The sequence below is a fragment of the Chiloscyllium punctatum genome, chromosome 4, assembly GCF_047496795.1.
Source record: "Chiloscyllium punctatum isolate Juve2018m chromosome 4, sChiPun1.3, whole genome shotgun sequence".
Lineage (NCBI taxonomy): Eukaryota > Metazoa > Chordata > Chondrichthyes > Orectolobiformes > Hemiscylliidae > Chiloscyllium > Chiloscyllium punctatum.
In genome coordinates this window covers 92,951,556-92,969,766 of record NC_092742.1, presented here as the reverse complement: position 1 = coordinate 92,969,766, position 18,211 = coordinate 92,951,556, and the positions used below count along the sequence as shown (strand labels likewise).

Here is an 18,211-nt window from a genome sequence, read left to right as displayed (position 1 = left end):
CCTTCGTGAGAAGTACATGGAATGAGAGTGCGTAGGGAACCTTAAAGGACTGGATCAAAAGACTTGATCAATGTGTTTAGTTCACGGGTTCTTTGGTCAGATTGGCCAGTAGTTGCCTGTAGTGTTCCTGGTTGTTCAGTTGTCGGTACACTTCCTTGAAGTAGTCCATTCTATTCTGAATGACGATGGCTCCTTCTTTTTCTGCTGGTTTGATGACAATGTTGCAATTGGTTTTGGATGGCATTGCATTGTGATTAGGTGATGTTTTGCTCTACTCTGTGCGTGCGGCTGATGAATCTGGCACTCACATATTCCCTGTCAGTTTAAACATCCATGCCCAGGGCAGTGGCCATCCAGAGGGGGTCCAAATCGACTCAAATGCATAAAACTCACGCATTCTCTCTCCCTCTCTCGTGCATGCACACACATATATCAGTCTATGGGGGGAATTTGTATTTGCAGAATTATATTTGCAGATACATTCTATTTGCTCAAAAAATGCACAATCGGCAGGCAGTCAATGCAGGCAGTCAATACAATAATATTTTGCAAATTCTGACTCAGGAGCAGTCTGACTCAAAATTGGGATAAACACAGACTCTAACCTCACATCTTTAATGCATTGTCTGAGCTGAGATGTCACTTTTTGTTAGACAACCCTAAATTATCTCGAGAAGGTGACTTAAAAGAAGTTCTGGGATTTACATATTAATGAACGGAAACCTGCAACCCAGTCTAAAAGAGGAAAGACTTAACAATCCAGGTTTGTTCAATATATCATTTCAGTTTCATGACAGTGTAACATTTTGCTATGAATTCTGTGTCTTACGATCTTATACTCCACATCCACCTGAAGGAGCAGTGCTCTGAAAGCTAGTGCTTCCAAGTAAACCTGATGGATGATAACCTGATGTTGTTTGATTTTCAACTTTGTCCACTCCAGACCAACACCAGCTCCTCTGGATCATAACATATTTGCTCATCCCCAATTGTCTGTGAAAATTGGCCATTATGAACCTGTGTAGTCCACCTGGTGAAGATAATCCTATGTTGCTATTAGTAATGTGGAGGTGCTGCTGTTGGACTGGGGTGGACAAGGTCAAACGTTACATGGCACCAGGTTATCGTCCAACAGGTTTATTTGAAATCACAAGCTTTCAGGGAATCTTTAGAAGAGTATAAAGGCAGTAGGAGTATACTTAAGAGGAAAATCAGGAGAGTAAAAAGGGGACATGAGATAGCTTTGGCAAATAGGGTGAAGGACAATCCAAAGGTTTTTCATAAATACATTAAGGGCAAAAGGGTAACTAGGGAGAGAATAGGGTCCATCAAAGATCAGCAAGGCAGCCTATGTGTGGAGCCGCAGGAGATAGGGAAGCTGCTAAACAAGTATTTTGCATCAGTGTTTACTGTGGAGAAGGATGTGGAAAATATAGAATGTGGGGAAATAGATGGTGACACCTTGAAATATATCCATATTACTGGATGCTGGATGTCTTGAAATGCATTAAAGTGGATAAATCCCCAGGACCTGATCAGATATACCCTGGAATTCTGGCAAAGCTAGAGAAGTGATTGCTGGGCCCCTTGCTGAGATATTTGTATTGTTGATAGTCACAGATGAGATGCCGTAAGACTGGAAGTTGGCTAACGTGGTGCCACTATTTAAGAAAGATGATAAGGAAAAACCAGGAAACTATAGACCAGTGAACCTGACATCAGTGATGGGCAAGTTGTTGGAAGGAACCCAGAGGGACAGGATTTACATGTATTTGGAAAGGCAAGGACTGATTAGGGATGGTCAGTATGGCTTTGCCCATGGGAAATCATGTCTCACAAACTTGATTGAGTTTTTTGAAGAAGTAACAAACAGGATTGATGAGGGTAGAGTGGTGGGGGTGATCTAAATGGACTTCAGTAAGGCGTTTGACATGGGAGACGGGTTATCAAGGTTAGATTTCATGGAATGCAGGAAGAACTAGCCATTTGGATATAGAACTGGCTTGAAGGTAGAAATCAGTGGGTGGTGGTGGAGGGTTATTTTTCAGATTGGAGGCTGGTGACCAGTGGAGTGCCACAAGGATCGGTGCTGGATCCATTGCTTTTTATCATTTATACAAATAATTTGGATGTGAACATATGAGGTGTAATTAGTAAGTTTGCAGATGACACTAAAATTGGAGGTGCAGTGGACAGCGAAGAAGGTTACTTCAGAGTACGACGGGATCTTGGTCAGGTGGGCCAATGGGTCGTGGAGTGGCAGATGGAGTTTAATTTAGATAATGCGAACTGCTGCATTTTGGAAAAAACAATTCAGAGCAGGACGTATACACTTAATGGTAAGGTCCTGGGGAGTGTTGCTGAACAAAGAGACCTTGGAGTGCAGGTTCATAGTTCCTTGAAAGTAGAGCCACACGTAGATATGATAGTGAAGAAGCCGATTGGTATGCTTTCCATTATTGGTCTGAGCGTTTATTATAGGAGTTGGGATATCATGTTGTGGCTGTACAGGACATTGGTTAGGCCACTATTGGAATATTGCATGCAATTCTGGTCTCCTTCCTATCGGAAAGATGTTATGAAAATTGAAAGAGTTCAACAAAGATTTACAAGGATGTTGCCAGGGTTGGAAGGTTTGAGCTATAGGGAGAGATTTAATAGGCTAGGGCTGTTTTCCCTGGAATGTCAGAGGCTGAGATGTGACTTTATAGAGGTTTATAAAATCATGAGGGGCATGGATAGGATAAATAGACAAAGTCTTTTCCCTGAGGTGGGAGAGTCCAGAACTAGGGGCATAGGTTTAGGGTGAGAGGGGAAAGATATAAAAGGGACCTAAGGGACAATGTTTTCACGCAAAGGCTAGTGCGTGTATGGAATGAGCTGCCAGAGGAAGTGGTGGAAGCTGGTACAATTACTGCATTTAAAAGGCATCTGGATGGGTAAATGAATAGGAAGGGTTTAGAGGGATATGGGCAAATGGGACTAGATTAGGTTAGGATATCTGGTCAGCATGGACGAGTTGGACTGAAGGGTCTGTTTCCGTGCTGTACATATCTATCTGATGGAGCAATGTCATAGAGTCATAAAGTGAAGAGAAGCACACAGGCACATAATTTACAGGCAGAGACATTAGAAGATCATACAAATGGTGTGAGTGGAGAGTCAACAGGCTTAGTAACAAGTCTCTGCAGGTGGTCAAGTGTCAGATGATGTGAGTAAAGTGCCAAAAGTTGAATAGCAAGTGAAGGGATGACCTCTGATCCGATTAATTAAGGCAGAGAGATAATTACAAAAAATTAAAAATCAGATGGTGCTGGAGACAAACCAAATGGCTGGAATAACATGATAGGTATAAGAAAGTTGCATGCCAAGGATCTAATCAAAGTAAGAAGTAATCCAAACCTATACAAACTAATTAGAGAGATCATTTCATGTTATCAAGGTGATGGTGTCAAAGCAGGATGGTAAGGAGGAATTTGCAGACACAGAACAGTATGGTGGGGCTACATGTAGCACAACATGAACCCAAGATCACGGCTGACGTTGTCTTCATAGGTACAGAGCCTGGTTATCAGTTTCTGTTCAGCAATTCTGTGTTGTTGTATATCTTGAAGACTGCCTTGGAGGATGCTTACTTCAGCCCTCAACCGCTGAAGTGTTGCCCGACTTGGATGGAACATTCCTGTTTGGTGATTGTTGCAGCTGTCCATTCATCCATTATCATAGCATCTGCATGCTCTCGCCAATATACCAAGCCTCGGGGCATCCTTGCCTGCAGCATATGAGGTAGACAGCATTGGCCGAGTAATGTAAGTATCTGTCATGTACATGGTGGGTGGTGTTCCCACATGTGATGGTAGTATTCTTTTCAATGATCTGGCATATCTTGCAGAGGTTGCCATGGTGGTGTTGTGGTTGATGTTGACCTGAAGGGTGGGTACTTTGGTACAAACAATGGTCTGTTTAAGGTTTGGTGGTTGTTTGAAGGTGAGAAGTGGAGGCATAGGAATAATCGTGGCAAGATGTTCATTGTCCTCAATGATATTTTGAAGGTTGCAAAGGACATAGCGTAGTTTCTTTGGTCAGGTCAAGTGCTGGACAATGAAGATTATTCTATCGGTCATATCCTATGTTTGTCTTCTGAGGAGGTCGTTGCAGTTTTTTGCTGTGGCACATCAGAACTGATGATCAAGGCATTGAGCATCATATCCTGTTCTTATGAGGGTGTCTTTCAGCATCCTTAGCTGTCTATCATGTCCCTCCTTGTCTGAGCAGATCCTGTGTTTACATAGGGCTTGTCCATATGATGGCTTCTTTAACACGTTTAGGGTGGAAGCTAAAAAAAAGCAGCATCATGAGGATACCCGAGAGCTTGTGATAGAGTGAGGTACTGAGTTGTCCATCCTTAATGGAGATGCATGTGTCCAAGAATGAGACAGATACTAAAGAGTGGTCCGTGGTAAGTCTGAAGGTAGGATGAAACTTGTTGATATCATTGTGTAGTTGTTTCAGTGATTCATTGCCATGAGTCCAATGGAAGAAAATGTCATTATGTCTCTGATGTATAGCATTAGTTGGAGGTCCTGCGCAGCAAAAAAGTCTTGCTTGAACTTGTACATGAAAATGTTGGTGTATTGGGGTGCAAATTTAGTCCCCATGACTGTTCCATATGTCTGCATGAAGAACTGATTGTCGAAAGTTATGGTCAAGGATGAAGTAGGATGGCGTCTGGAAATTGGCAGTTGTTGGCGCAGAGTACTGAGGCTGTTGCAGTGATGCCTGCATCATAAGGGATGCTGGTGTAGAGTGCTAAAACACCCATCATGATAAGGAATATTTCTGGTTCAACTGGTCCGTAGGTGCTGAGTTTCTATCAGAGGTCTGTAGTGTCATGGCAGAAACTGGGGGTTCCCTGTACAATGGGTTTCAAGATGCCCTCGACATAGTCAGAGAGGTTCTCATACAGGGTCCCATTGCCTGATACAATGAGGCATCCAGGTGTATTGACTTTGTGTATCTTTGGAAGGCAGTTGAGATCTCCTATGCGAGAAGTACGTGTTATGATCTCTCTCCACCTTAATTAGTTTTGGATTACTTATTGTTTTGTTTAGACCTTCAGCATGCGACTCTTATACCTATCATGTTATTCCAGCCATTTGGTTTGTCTGCAGCACCATCTTATTTTTAGTTTTTGTCATTATCCCTCTGCCTCAATTAATCAGATCATAGGTCATCCCTCCACTTGCTATTCAACTGTTGACACTTTACTCACAGGGCCTGACACTTTTGATCACCTGTACAGACTTGCTATTAAGCCCGGTGACTCTCTACTCACACCACCTTTTGATCTCTCCACCTGTGTGCTTCTCTTCACTTCACCTAATGAACGAGCAGCATTCTGAAAGCTTGTGATTTCAAATAACCCTGTTGGAATATAACCTGGTGTTATGTGACTTTTGACACTGCTATTAGTGAGTAAGTTTCAAGAATTTGAGTCAACTATAGTTAAAGTATTGTGACACAGTCCAAGTCAGTACATTGAGTAAATTGGCAAGGAACTTGCATGAAATACTGTTTCTATTCATCTTCTGCTTTGACCTTCTAGGTATTTGTAATTGCAGGTTCCAGGTTTCCTGAAAGCCTTGGTGTGTTGTTTCAGGGCATCCTTTGGATAATACACAATACAGCCACAGTATGCTGGCAGTGGAGGAAGTGAATGTTCAGACTTGTGAAAACAACTCATTTGTTGGATCATTTCAATGATCAGTTTAGAGTTCAAGGACATTCAACCTTGGATTTTTGAGTAAACAACCTCCAAGGTGGGCTTCAGGGTGCACAACAATACAATGTTTCCTAAGAGGCTGATAGCCAAGTTTGGCACTCATGGGAAAACTCACATGGATTCATATCACACTACAGGTGACCCCACCACACTATACACTCTCTCACACATACACAGACACACTCACACAAACCTTCCCCCTCTAACACACACACACACACACACATACATATACACACCCTCTCTCACTCACACACACACACACACAGACCCTCTCTCTCATGCACACACACACCCACTCACACATACAAATCCTCTCTCTCTCACACACATACACACACACACACTCTCTCTCTCAGATGTAGACTCCCTCACACTCGCACACACTCTCTTCTCAAATTCAAACACAAACACACACACACACTCTCTCTCTCCCTCCCTTCCCTGCGCCCCCGCCGTGCACACACACACACACAAATCTGTGGGGTGAATTTGCATATTTGTATTTGCAGACACATTCTATTTTGTTCACACAATTTGTAGACAGCCAATTAATGTGGCATGTTATAAACTCCTACTTGGGAAATAGAAGATACAGACAGACTCTGAACAAGACCTCTAGCCTAAAATATATTATCTGACTGCAGGTGTCACCTCCTTTATACTGATAGCACCTTAAGCTGTCTCAGGGCAGTGACTTGAAAGAAATTCTGGGATTTGCATATGAATCAACCTGCACCTTCTTTCTAAGTGATTAAAGATTTAAGAGCCATCTTATGTGTGTTCAATTTGTTCACATGAATTGTATAACTTTATCTTTTCCTTATAAATTCTGTGTCTAAGGTCTTCCTGTCTCACTAACACCTGATGAAGGAGCAGCACTCCGAAAGCTAGAGTTTTCAAATAAACCAGTTGGACTATAACCTGGTATCATGTGATTTTTGACCTTGTCCAACCCAGTCCGACACTGGCACCTCCACATCAATTTAGAGGGAACTGCATTACTGTGGAAACAGAGTTATATGTAGGCCGGATGTAGTAAAGACTGGGTTTTTCATATAAACTGACAGCTTCATGGTCATTTTTACTGATACCAGCATTTTGTTTCTAGTTTGGCTCACATTAGAGGTAGGGTTACTAGTAATGTGACCAATGAAGATAGTAGATTGCTGACAGTCACGGACACTAACACTGACCAGGATGTTCCGTAAGTGTTAGCTTTTAAAACTATGAGACTAGATAGGCTGGGATTGTTTTTCTTTGGAGCAGTTACCTACATATGCCACCTTCTGCAGGCAGATCTGAGGCACATTGCTTAGGAGGCAGCTTTACACCTGTGCTGAATACTGGGCACAAAACCTCTTAGCCAGTGGCTCTTTTCAAAGCTGAAAAGGGTACCTCTACATCTCTCAATCAGCACAAATGCTGTCATATGTTCAGTGATACCCTTTACAGGAAAGCAATGCAGTTTGTCCAGTTCAAATTGAACCCAGAGAGACACGGTGCTTGAGCTATCAAATTTGCAGTCATCGCTGTGTTCCTTCAGGTTTGTGGGACAATCAACAGCACATACAGCACTCAAAGCTGCATGGCATCATCCAGCCAGATTCCTGAATAGGAAAAGAGTTCGCTTAATGTCTAGCTCATTTGTAAACAAAGATAACAAATCATACAGACGTGTGTTGCCTATCAAGGGAGTGTCACAATGCCTACCTTCTAGAATATTCCCAACCTCCAATAGGTTTCCAAATCTTCATTTTGTTGAGTAGTAACTTCAAGTGATGATCTTCAGGGGCTTTTTACAGTTTTCAGAGAATTCTTTAGATGCATCAATAGCACTAATTGCTGCTCTGCTGGTCTTTGCCTAACAGCAATGCCAGGATGAATCTCCTGAAATCCTTGGATAGCTCCAAGATGCATTTCTTTGACTGTCTCCCTCCCTATCCTTCTGATCACATAAAACTTTTTTCTGTTGATCGTCATTGAGTTTTTGAGAAGCCTGCAACCCAGTCTTGAAAATGACTTCCTTTGCTCTCTTCCCCTGGCAGTATGAAACAAATTAACCTTATACATAGTTAGAAAATAGGTAGCAATATCATATCCTTGACTCCAACTCCCTTTCATCTGAGAAGTAAAATGACCAGTTCACAAAACAACAGCTTACAATCTGATACCTACAATACCTTTCTGGGACTTTGGAGGACTCAGGATCTATTCATTGTAAACTCAGAGGCAGCTGCCATCATCGCCAAGTGTAAATGTTTCACACTTTCTCCTCACTAAAACAATTTGAGTCATCCTTTGAATTCTAACAATCGAATTATCCAAACACACTGTGAAACAAGTCAAAAGCTCCCCTCATTTACCTGAAATTTAAAGCTCTAATCCCAAAATATAATAACATTATAAACCTCTTAATATGTAACATATTTACATACAAATTAGTTGCAATGTTTAGGTAGACTCAGCAGGAACTACAATGCATTTTTCAATGCTGATTTTTGAGAAGGCTATCTAGTGATGTATGAGGACAACAATGTAAACTTTAACACAGTGCCAAATTGTGGCATACATCCAACCTGCAATTCTCAGCCAATCCTTTTTCTTAACATCTCAGCTAATCTTAGGTGATGTTGTGAGATCATCTCAAGTAAAAGATTCGAACATAATTCTAAGGCACATTGTTTGCAGATATTGTGAATATACCAACTCACCAGGGCATTTTGGAATATTTATGGGCTGCAGAATCCTCGAGGGCCCAGGATATCTGCTGCTCCTAACTGTTCTAATGAAAGTTCATTGGACTTGAAACGTTAACTTTATTTTTCTCTTAATAAATGTTGCTAGACCTACTGTGTTTCTCCAGCACTCTATGTTTTTGTTACAATGCTATAATGTGAAGTAAAAGGGTTATCTGTGAATCAACAACAAAGATGACAATGCAACAACAGGAAAAGTATCAGTGGGTGGCAACCAGCAAGAAGTCTGCCTTTGTATAGAAACATAAAGGTGAGGATGCATGGAAGGCACGCTCAGACCATGGTATTATATTCTGACAGTTTGTAAGTATTTACTTGTAGCTAGAGTCTAATTACCTGTAGTAATTTCTTGTTCAGTAGAGTCCAGGTCAGTGGTTTCTATCAACCTGGGTCTGAAAGTCAAATAAATTGGGGAAGTTTCTGCACTTTATAAAATAGTTAAGTTTTGTGGTAACTTTGGTAATAGTGGGGCTTTATTTCCAGTGCACTATCCTAATTAGCCCTAACAGCAAGAGCAGCCACAGAACAAAGCTCCCTCTACAACATTATATCAAACCATCAGATACTGTGCAGCAGAGTTAGAAAAAAACTATAGGTTAGTAATAGAATCAGTAGAATAGTAGATTAGAGTAAATAAAATAGTGGAAAGAGGCAATTTGGCCCATCAAGTCTGCAGTGTCTCTCTTTGAAGAGCATCTCACCCTGAACCACACCCCCCCCCCTCCCCCGGTCCCGCACTTGCCATGGCTTATCCATCTAGCCTGCATATCCCTATACACTATGGAGTAATGCAGCATGGCCAAACTACCTAACCTAGAGATAGTGAGGACTGCAGATGCTGGAAAGTCAGAGTCAATAAAGTATGGATTTAGAAAAAGCACAGCAGGTCAAGCAGCATCAGAGGAGTATGGAGTGACGTTTCACGTCGGAACTCTCCCAATGAAAGGTTCTGACCTGACACGTCGACTCCCTGTTCCTCTGATGCTGCTTAACCTGCTGTGCTTTTTCCAGCTCCACATTTTATCGAACCTACCTAACCTGCACATCTTCGGACTGTGGGAAGATACCAAAACACCTGGCAGGTATCCACATAGACATAGGGAGAACGTGCAAACTCCACACAGACAGTCACCCAAGGCTTGGAACCTGGGTCCCTGGCACTGTGAGGCAGCAGGGCTAACCACTGAGCCACCGTGCCGTAATACAGTAAAGGTACCTGTACTCTTCCTATCAAATACTCCAAAACTAAGTACAGCATGGATCAGCACAACATGAACCTCCCATTACACTTTTGCATAAAACCGTCTTTGTTTGGTTATGATATATGTTAGGTACAGAGTATGGCTCTCATTACACTATCATATTTAAGTTGAAATGCCCATCTGCCATGATTGAATGGCAGAGTGAAATCGATACGCTAAATGCCTTACTTCCACTCCTATGTCTTATGGTCTTATAGTAAATATTCCTTGTACATGGTAGAACAGCTTCAACCTGGCTGGAATGCTTCTCGCTGACCTGCTATAAAATATTTCCATTCTGATACCAGCAGTACAGCCAGAAGTTAGAATATTTAACTGTGCAAAATTATTTTCTCACTTGATCACTTTCTTTCAGCAGTGGACAGATCTCCCTCGTTTCATCCACCAGACACATTTCTTTGACAGCATATCCACTGACACAATATGTATCATATCCCGTGCCAATCAGTAATGAGCAGAGCAGGTTGCTGAAATCAAAGCAGTTTCCCTTCTGACGTTTCAGGAAGGTGGTTGGGGAAAATAAGTATTCTGGCTGTCGGGGAGGCAAAAATATACATGTTCAAAGTACATCTAAAACCAAAAGTAAAATCACATAAACTGTCAGTCAAGCCACATCAGTTGAACTGATGTGTACGCATCCAACAGCAAGCTTTTTATTAACTGGCACCTAGGAGTGTACCAGTCAGTCAAGAGGTCCACATAATCAATGTAAAAACACATCCTAAGTAACAGAAAGATACTGCGGGGGATATACATACACTGTTATAGAATAGACCAATATTTACAGAATACATCACTTAAATAGTATTGCAATTCTATCTTAAATAAAACTTAAATAAGGTTTATTTAAATAAGGTTATTTAAATAACCTTCTCACTCGCACCCTAAATTGATGACTTGGACATTGCCGAGGTCATGATATTGCAGTAAATTTGCTGGTTTATTGGAGTGCTGGTTCATAAGTTGCCGGTTAAAACGATGTTTGCTGTACCAGACTCAGAACAGCCTTCGCATACTATTCTCTTTGTGAGTGTTGCTATTTTTATGGGCTTTTACTGAAATGACTTAACATAACCATTGGTCATGCTTTTGGCACCTCCGAGTTAAAAAGAACTTAACATTGCTCCTTTCATGACTTTGGAATGTCCCAATGGACTCTGCAATCAATACAGTATTTTAGCTGTTGCAAGCTATCATAATCAACATGGAAATTAAAGGTTGGACCATCTGGTTTATGTGCTGGTTATAAAATATGTGGCAGCTGAGACACCAGATGAACTCCTCTGCCCAGTGTTGTGGGATCGTTTCAACTCATATGAGAGTGTATCAGTTTGATATAAAAGATAAATTAAGTTTAAAAAACTAATTAGTATTGAATCACTGAACTCTGTATTGATGGACCTGAGGAAGAGGGCTAATGACTCCCACAATCAACTGCCTACAAACTCAGCAGCAATTCAGTTAACAGTCTGGTCTGAGAACTGGCCCTAGAGATTGGAAAGCACTGATTTGACCTACTTGTCCTCTCAAATGCACGTTGAGGTAATTTCACAAGTATCTGGCAGTAAATAGCTGCAATAATCATAATGAAATTTGGAATAGTTCCACAATAAAATACTTCTTTTGAATTCATGTTTTTAAAAATGACTATACCACTTTCCCCGAGTGACTCAAATTTGCTATCCAATGTGAAGCTGAGCCAGAAAGATATCAGGTCCAATACTGGGTCAGTCTTTACTTAAGTGATCTGAAAGTAAGGGTGCTGCAATCAGTTTCAGCATTCCTCCTCATGGGAGGAAAGAAATCACCCCTCCGACTGCTATCTGGTGATGTCTGCTAGTAAAAATGAAAACCAAAGAAAGTTAGCTGAAGATGGCTCTTGGCTGCATTGCCCTAATCAATCAAATACTTTGCCATAGCTCACATATAAAGCTTATTTTTGAATAGATGTTACTTGGTGCAAGTAATGGAGAATAAGTGCTTACGTTGTGCAACGTCAAAGAATGGGAAGAGTTGGAAACGTTTTGCTTGGCGTTCAGGCTATATCTGATCTTCTTATTTAGTAATTGTAGGTAGGATAAGCTACGTGAACTGGATTCAATTGACAGCACACTTGCCAGAAGATTCTGAGATCAATTGCTAGTCTAAGATGTGAGCATGTGATTTAGGTGGACACTAGAACACAGTACTGAGAAGGCGCTGTGGAATAGAGGCTAAAATCCCAATGCCCATGTTTGATGAAGAGCAGGCAGTTCTTCTAACTCTGACCAACATGAAGGAACTAGTCATTATCTCTTTGCTCCCTGCAAAATGAGTAGGCATTTTCACCTATAAAGAAATAGCCGCAGTCTTTCACTTATATATGAATCTCTTTGAGATGGCTCTGAGAAGCCAGAGCTGCCTCAACCTTTCTTCATAAGATATGTCCTTCAGTCGAGGCAACATCCTGGTAAATCTCCTCTGCACCCTCTCTAAAGCTTCTACATCCTTCCTCTCATGGGACAACCAGAACAGAACATAATATTCTAAGTGAGGTTTAACCAGGGCTTTTCAAAGCTGCAGCATAACCTCGTGGATCTTAAACTCAATCTCCTGTTAAGAAGACATATGGTCTGTTGATTTTTATTAACAATGCTATCAACCTGGGTGGCAACTTTGAGAAATCTATGGATGTGGACCCCAAGATCCCTTTGTTCCTCCACACTGCCAAGAATCCTGCCTTTAACCCTGTAATCTGCATTCAAGTTCAATTTTCCAAAATGAATCACTTCACACTTTTACAGGTTGAACTCCATCTGCCACTTTTTCGCCCAGCTCTGCATTCTACCAATGTCTTGCTGCAACCTACAATAGCCCTCCACAACTCCACCAACCTCTGTGTCATCGGTAAGCTTACTAACCCCCCTTCCACGTCCTCACCCAAGTCATTTATATTAAAAATCAGAAAGAGCAGAGATCACAGAACAGATCCCTGCGGATCACCACTGGTCACCGAGCTCCAGGCTGAACACTTCCCATCTACTACCACCCTCTATTTTCTATGTGCCAGGCAATCCTGTATCCAGACAGCCAAATATATCCCTGTATCCCATGCCTCCTTACCTTTTGAATAAGACTACCATGGGGAACCTTACCAAACGCCTTGCTAAAATCCATACAAACCACAGCCACTGCTTAACCTTCATCAATGTTTTGGATGTATATTTTTGCTCGCTGAGCTGAAAGGTTCATTTCCAGACATTTTGTTACCTTACTAGGTAACACCTTCAGTGGACCTCATGCTTCGCTTCATCAATGTGTTTTGTCACATCCTCAAAGAATTTAATAAGGTTTGTGAGTCATGACCTGTCCCTCTTTAAGCAATGCTGACTATCTCTATTCAAGCTATGTTTTTCCAAATAATCATAAATCCTGTCTCTCACAAACCTCTTCAATAATTTGCCCACCACCAACATAAGACTAACTGGTCTGTAATCCCCAGAGTGCTCCCTACTGCCTTTCGTGAATATTTGTCACCCTCCAATCATCTGGTACTAATCTCGTGGACAGTGAGAAAGCAAAGATCATCGCCAAAGGTGCAGCAATCTCTTGGGTACATCCTGTTTGGTCCATGTTTTTCAAAATTTCCAGCACATCCTCCTTCTTAACATCAACCTGTTTGAGCATATCAGTCTGTTTCGTATTGTCCTCACAAACGACAAGGTCCCTCTCATGAGTGAATACTGAAGCAAAGTATTCATTAAGGACCTCCCCTACTTTGTCCGACTCCAGGTATAGGTTTCCTCCACTATCCCTGATCAGCCCTACCCTTACTCTTGCCATTCTCTTCTTCCTCACATAAATGTAGCTCTAAGTCCATTTCTCAGTTCCTTACTGGCTACCTTGTAACCCTCTAGAGCCCTGTCTGATCCTTGCTCCCTCAACCTTAAGTAAGCTCCTTCTTCCTCTTGACTGGTTGTTCCACATCTCTTGACAACTAAGGTTCTTTCAACCCACCATCCCTTCCTTGTCTCAACGGGGCAAACCTATCCAGCACTCATAGCAAATGCTCCCGAAACAACCTCCATATTTCTGTCATACATTTCCCTAAGAATATACGCTCCCAATTTATGCTCCACAGTTTCTTCCTGAAATTGTAACTTCCCCTTTCCGAATCAAATACTTTCCCATACAGTCTGCTCCTATTACCCTCCCCTCATCGATCTATTACATATTGAGTCAGGAATTCTTTCTGGACACACCTGATAAAATCTTACCAACCTTATCAACTTGGGTGACACCTTTGAGGGATCTATGGACACGGACTCCAAGATCCCTCTGTTTCTCCACACTGTCAAGAATCCTGCCTTTAACCCTGTAATCTGCAAATGGATTAAAAATAGACTTTGCAGACAGGCCATCATTTGAGGCGTGTGGCTGCTTCTGATTCCAAGTAGAAGTAGCCCGGCTGGCTGTAATAAACTCTGAGTGAGCCATGTAGATTACCCTCCTCATGTGAGCAGGTAACGCAGCCTCCTACCTCTCTCCCCTAATCCTGCTTCTGTAAATATGGCCTTGAGGTAGGGTGGAACCAAGAAGATAGCACAATGAGAAAAGTTTTAAGCAGCATTATAATGCAGGAACCTGAGGGTAGAGGCTTAGGAAGGAACTGACGAAGTTAGGGCCTCAATATGTGAAGATAGAAAAATTGAGGATGCTTGAGTCATCACAATTGAGGGAAAACATAGAACTTAGTGAGTTTAGAGCTGAAAGAGTTAGGGAGAAAGCATGAAAGGATTTCAACACAAGGATGAAATCAAAACTCAAGGTATTCTCAGAATGGGAACCAACGTAGGTCGACCAGTATAGAAGTGATGGGTGAACGGGATTTATTGAGCGTTAAGATTCAGGCACTGAGGCAGATGAATGTGTGTCTGTAGAAAGTGCAAAGTAAGCTTCCAGCCAGAACAACCTGGATGCAGTTGAGTCTAGAGGTAACAAAGATCTTTCAGAAGCAAGTTCAGGAAAGGATGCAGCTGGGTGAGGCTGTAGCTGTGAAAGCAGTCTTGGTGATGGATTGGATATTTGCTTGTTGTCCCGTTACAGTTGAATATAATGCCACTGTTGGACAGTAAATTATTTGGTTAAGCTTTGAAACAGCTGGAATCATGGTTAAGTAATGAAGTTTGTTGAGAGGAATGAAGTCAATGGCTTCACTCTACCCAACATTTCTTTGGATGTTGAGAACAAAGAAGAAAGATAGCTTACCATGATCACGCTGACAGAGGATGTCAACACGTGGCATTTATAACATATGATAACAGTGAAGCAAAAAGTCCAGCAATCTGATTTGAGGGGTTCAGATTGGACGCCTGGGCAAAGATGGGCACAGATCTGGGAGACAAAACACATCCCAAGGATCCCAACACATCCTTTGTAAAGGAAAGGAGTGAACAGTAGGCAATGATGTATTCTGCATGAATCCTTTGCTCTTCTAACTTCATGCTCCCCGCTGCCTCAACTCTCTAATCAGAAATGTTTCTTTTAAGCATTGTTTTGATTCCCCCCCCCCACCTCACCAACTCATGTTTGCCAAGGATTCTTCTTTCAAACCACTCAGAAATGACCTTTTAAATATTAAAAGCACTATTGAGAAAGCAAGTTCTTGTCATCATTGTTGAAAATTGTTGCTCACTGAGAAATTTGCTGTTCCCCACTGGTGACATTTTCAAAAGGAGAGCAAATTTCCCCTTCAAAGTGGACTTTCTTACCACATCATTGATAGGATCTAAAGGATCTACTATTAGAAAGTCAGCCACAAATTGGGCACAGTCCTTCCAGTTGTACAGTTCCTCGTGCTTCAGCAATGTTGGGCGGAGTGTCGTGCTTACAAATTTCTGTTGACAAAAAGAAATAAAATTAGCTTGTTAGCTTATTCACACTATTTCTTATTACAAAAGGATTAAACTTAAATGCATTCACTATCATTCACTGGGTGGTTTATCATTTGTTTTCCTTCCATTCTACAGACTACAACACATTAACACACACTGAAGGACTGCTGCTGTCATTTGAAATCACCTTGGGCCTTAGGTAGCAAAACACATTGAGCTCTGCCCTCCCACAACCAGAGAATTAAGGTTACCTTCAAAAAGGAATACAGCGTTCTTGGGTCCATAGAGCTTTCCTGATGAAGGGTTTTTGCCCGAAACGTCAATTTTCCTGCTCCTCGGATGCTGCCTGACCTGCTGTGTTTTTCCAGCACCACTCTAATCTAGACTCTGATCTCCAGCATCTGCAGTTCTCACTTTCACCACTGACACATTAGTCAGGGGAAATGTAGGGGAACAAGTCTGGGTGGGATGCTCTTCAGTGGGTCAGTGTGGACTCGTTGGGCCGAATGGCCTGTTTCCGCACTGTCGGGCTTCTATGATTCTATGAAAACCCATTTGTACAGCACAAGCTAGTGTATTATGGTAAGTACTGGGTTTAAATATCTTGTAGCTTCTTTGTAAGAAGTAAATAATATCAATTAAGCGTGTAGTGATTGTACCGAGGGCAGCCAGTTGGACCTCATAGAATACGAGTTCCCTGATTGGGGCTGTTAACCTTGTCCGATCGGGGAGCCCTGGCTGACAGATAAACAGGAGTGTCAGAAGTTCTGTTCACTCTGAAAGCTGGCTCTGAGGTAACTGGACCAATGCACGCAATGTGCACATCTAAATAAAGGGAGACTTAATGATAGTATACCAGCTTCTATGGAGCCACATCAGTGGCGACAAGAGAAAAAGCTTTCTGCTGAAGAAAATCACTCACAATACTCATCTTTGAATTGAGGTAAGCATTTCTGGAATCATACTGTTATTTGTTTGATTCTGCCGTCGAAGACTGGGCCCCGTATGTGGAAAGAATGCATTATTATTTCTGGGCAAATGACTTTTGGGGCAGATGAAAAACAACAAGTCATTCCCTTGACAGCTTGTGGAACCCACAGCTTTTTCAGTTATTAGGAACCTAATGCTTCCTGAAGCCCCAGATGCTAAAGCCTTTCAAGAATTGACAGAATTAGTTAAGGAATATTATGACCCAAAGGCTCCTCTAATTCTTAGATGCTATTGGTTTTACTCAGCAGTACAAAACAAAGGGAATCTGTGTCAGGATTTTTGACAAGGTTAAGATGACTGGTAGAGGCATGTAACTTTGGTTTAATCCTTAATGAGTTCCTGAGTTCAGAATGAGAGATTATGATGTAACCATGCAAAAGCGACTACTAGTTGAAGCCCAAGTGGACTTCAAACAGGCACTTCAACTGGATTTGTCATTAGAAAATGCAACAAGTAGAATTATAGGGTATGCTAATAGGCCAACTGGGGAATATCACTTGAATGAGGGCAATTGCATAGTTTCACTCAGGACATGTCCTGAACAGAGGGACTCTAAGTCAGCCCACAGTTAAACCTTGAAACAAAGTTAATCCTTGGCCAAATGGTTCATATTTTCTTCAGGATTGAGGCAAGCAAGCCAGTTGCTGCCAGTTTGTGGACTCGAGACAGAAAAAGAGTTCCACTAGGCCTGAATTGAGTGAGAGAACTCATCGACCTAAGGGGCAACTTTTTCACCCAGAGGATGGTATGTGTATGGAATGAGCTGCCAGTGGAAGTGGTGGAGGCTGGTACAATTGCAACATCTAAGAGGCATTTGGATGGGTATATGAATAGGAAGGGTTTGGAGTGATATGGGCCAGGTGCTGGCAGGTGGGACTAGATTGGGTTGGGATATCTGGTCAGCGTGGACATGTTGGACCGAAGGGTCTGTTTCCATGCTGTACATCTCTATGACTCTATGACTCTATGACCCATATTCAGGACAGTGCACACCCTGGAAAGCCCATCTCCATCTATCTTGAAACAGCTAAATTGCTTAGCAACATCCAAATCAGAGCCAATCAAAATAATTGCCTAAGTAAATGGTCACCCAGTTCTAATGGAGGTTGGTATCAGTGATTGCAGAACCAATCTTTAATAATATTCACTCTGGATGCTAACCCTTTAGATTGTGTAAGACCTTGGCTAGGCTGAGAACCTTTAACAGGGAACCTTTACAGATCAAGGATATAACTTCGGTTCTGGTCTCATATGAAAAGCAGCCAGTTCAGTTACTAGCAATTGTAGTAAATGTCTCAGGCCCGAGCCTGACGGGGCAAAATTGGTTGAGAAATATTCACCTCGTTTGTTTAAACATCTTTCGATTAGAAAATGGCTGCCCGAGTGAAGTCCTAGTTAAATACCCGGACATTTTTCAAGGATGTCTCGGGACTATCAAAGCAGCCAAGAATTCCTTGCAAGGTGATGAGAGAAAAAGTATGCTCCTGAAGAAAATCACCGGAAATACTCATTTTTGAATTGTGGTAAGCATTTCTGGAATCGTGC

General features: G+C 41.8%; 1 protein-coding gene across 1 annotated transcript in view; it reads right to left on the bottom strand.

Moving 5' to 3' along the window:
- The window catches only part of ccdc135 (coiled-coil domain containing 135), a 95,927-nt gene that overhangs the window by 55,081 nt on the left and 22,635 nt on the right, over positions 1-18,211 (bottom strand). Inside the window, exons 4-5 of the mRNA XM_072569316.1 lie at positions 15,554-15,679; positions 10,141-10,335 (exon numbers count right to left, since the gene is read on the bottom strand). Coding sequence (XP_072425417.1) covers positions 10,141-10,335; positions 15,554-15,679 — 321 coding nt within the window. The remainder of the gene's footprint in view (positions 1-10,140; positions 10,336-15,553; positions 15,680-18,211) is intronic.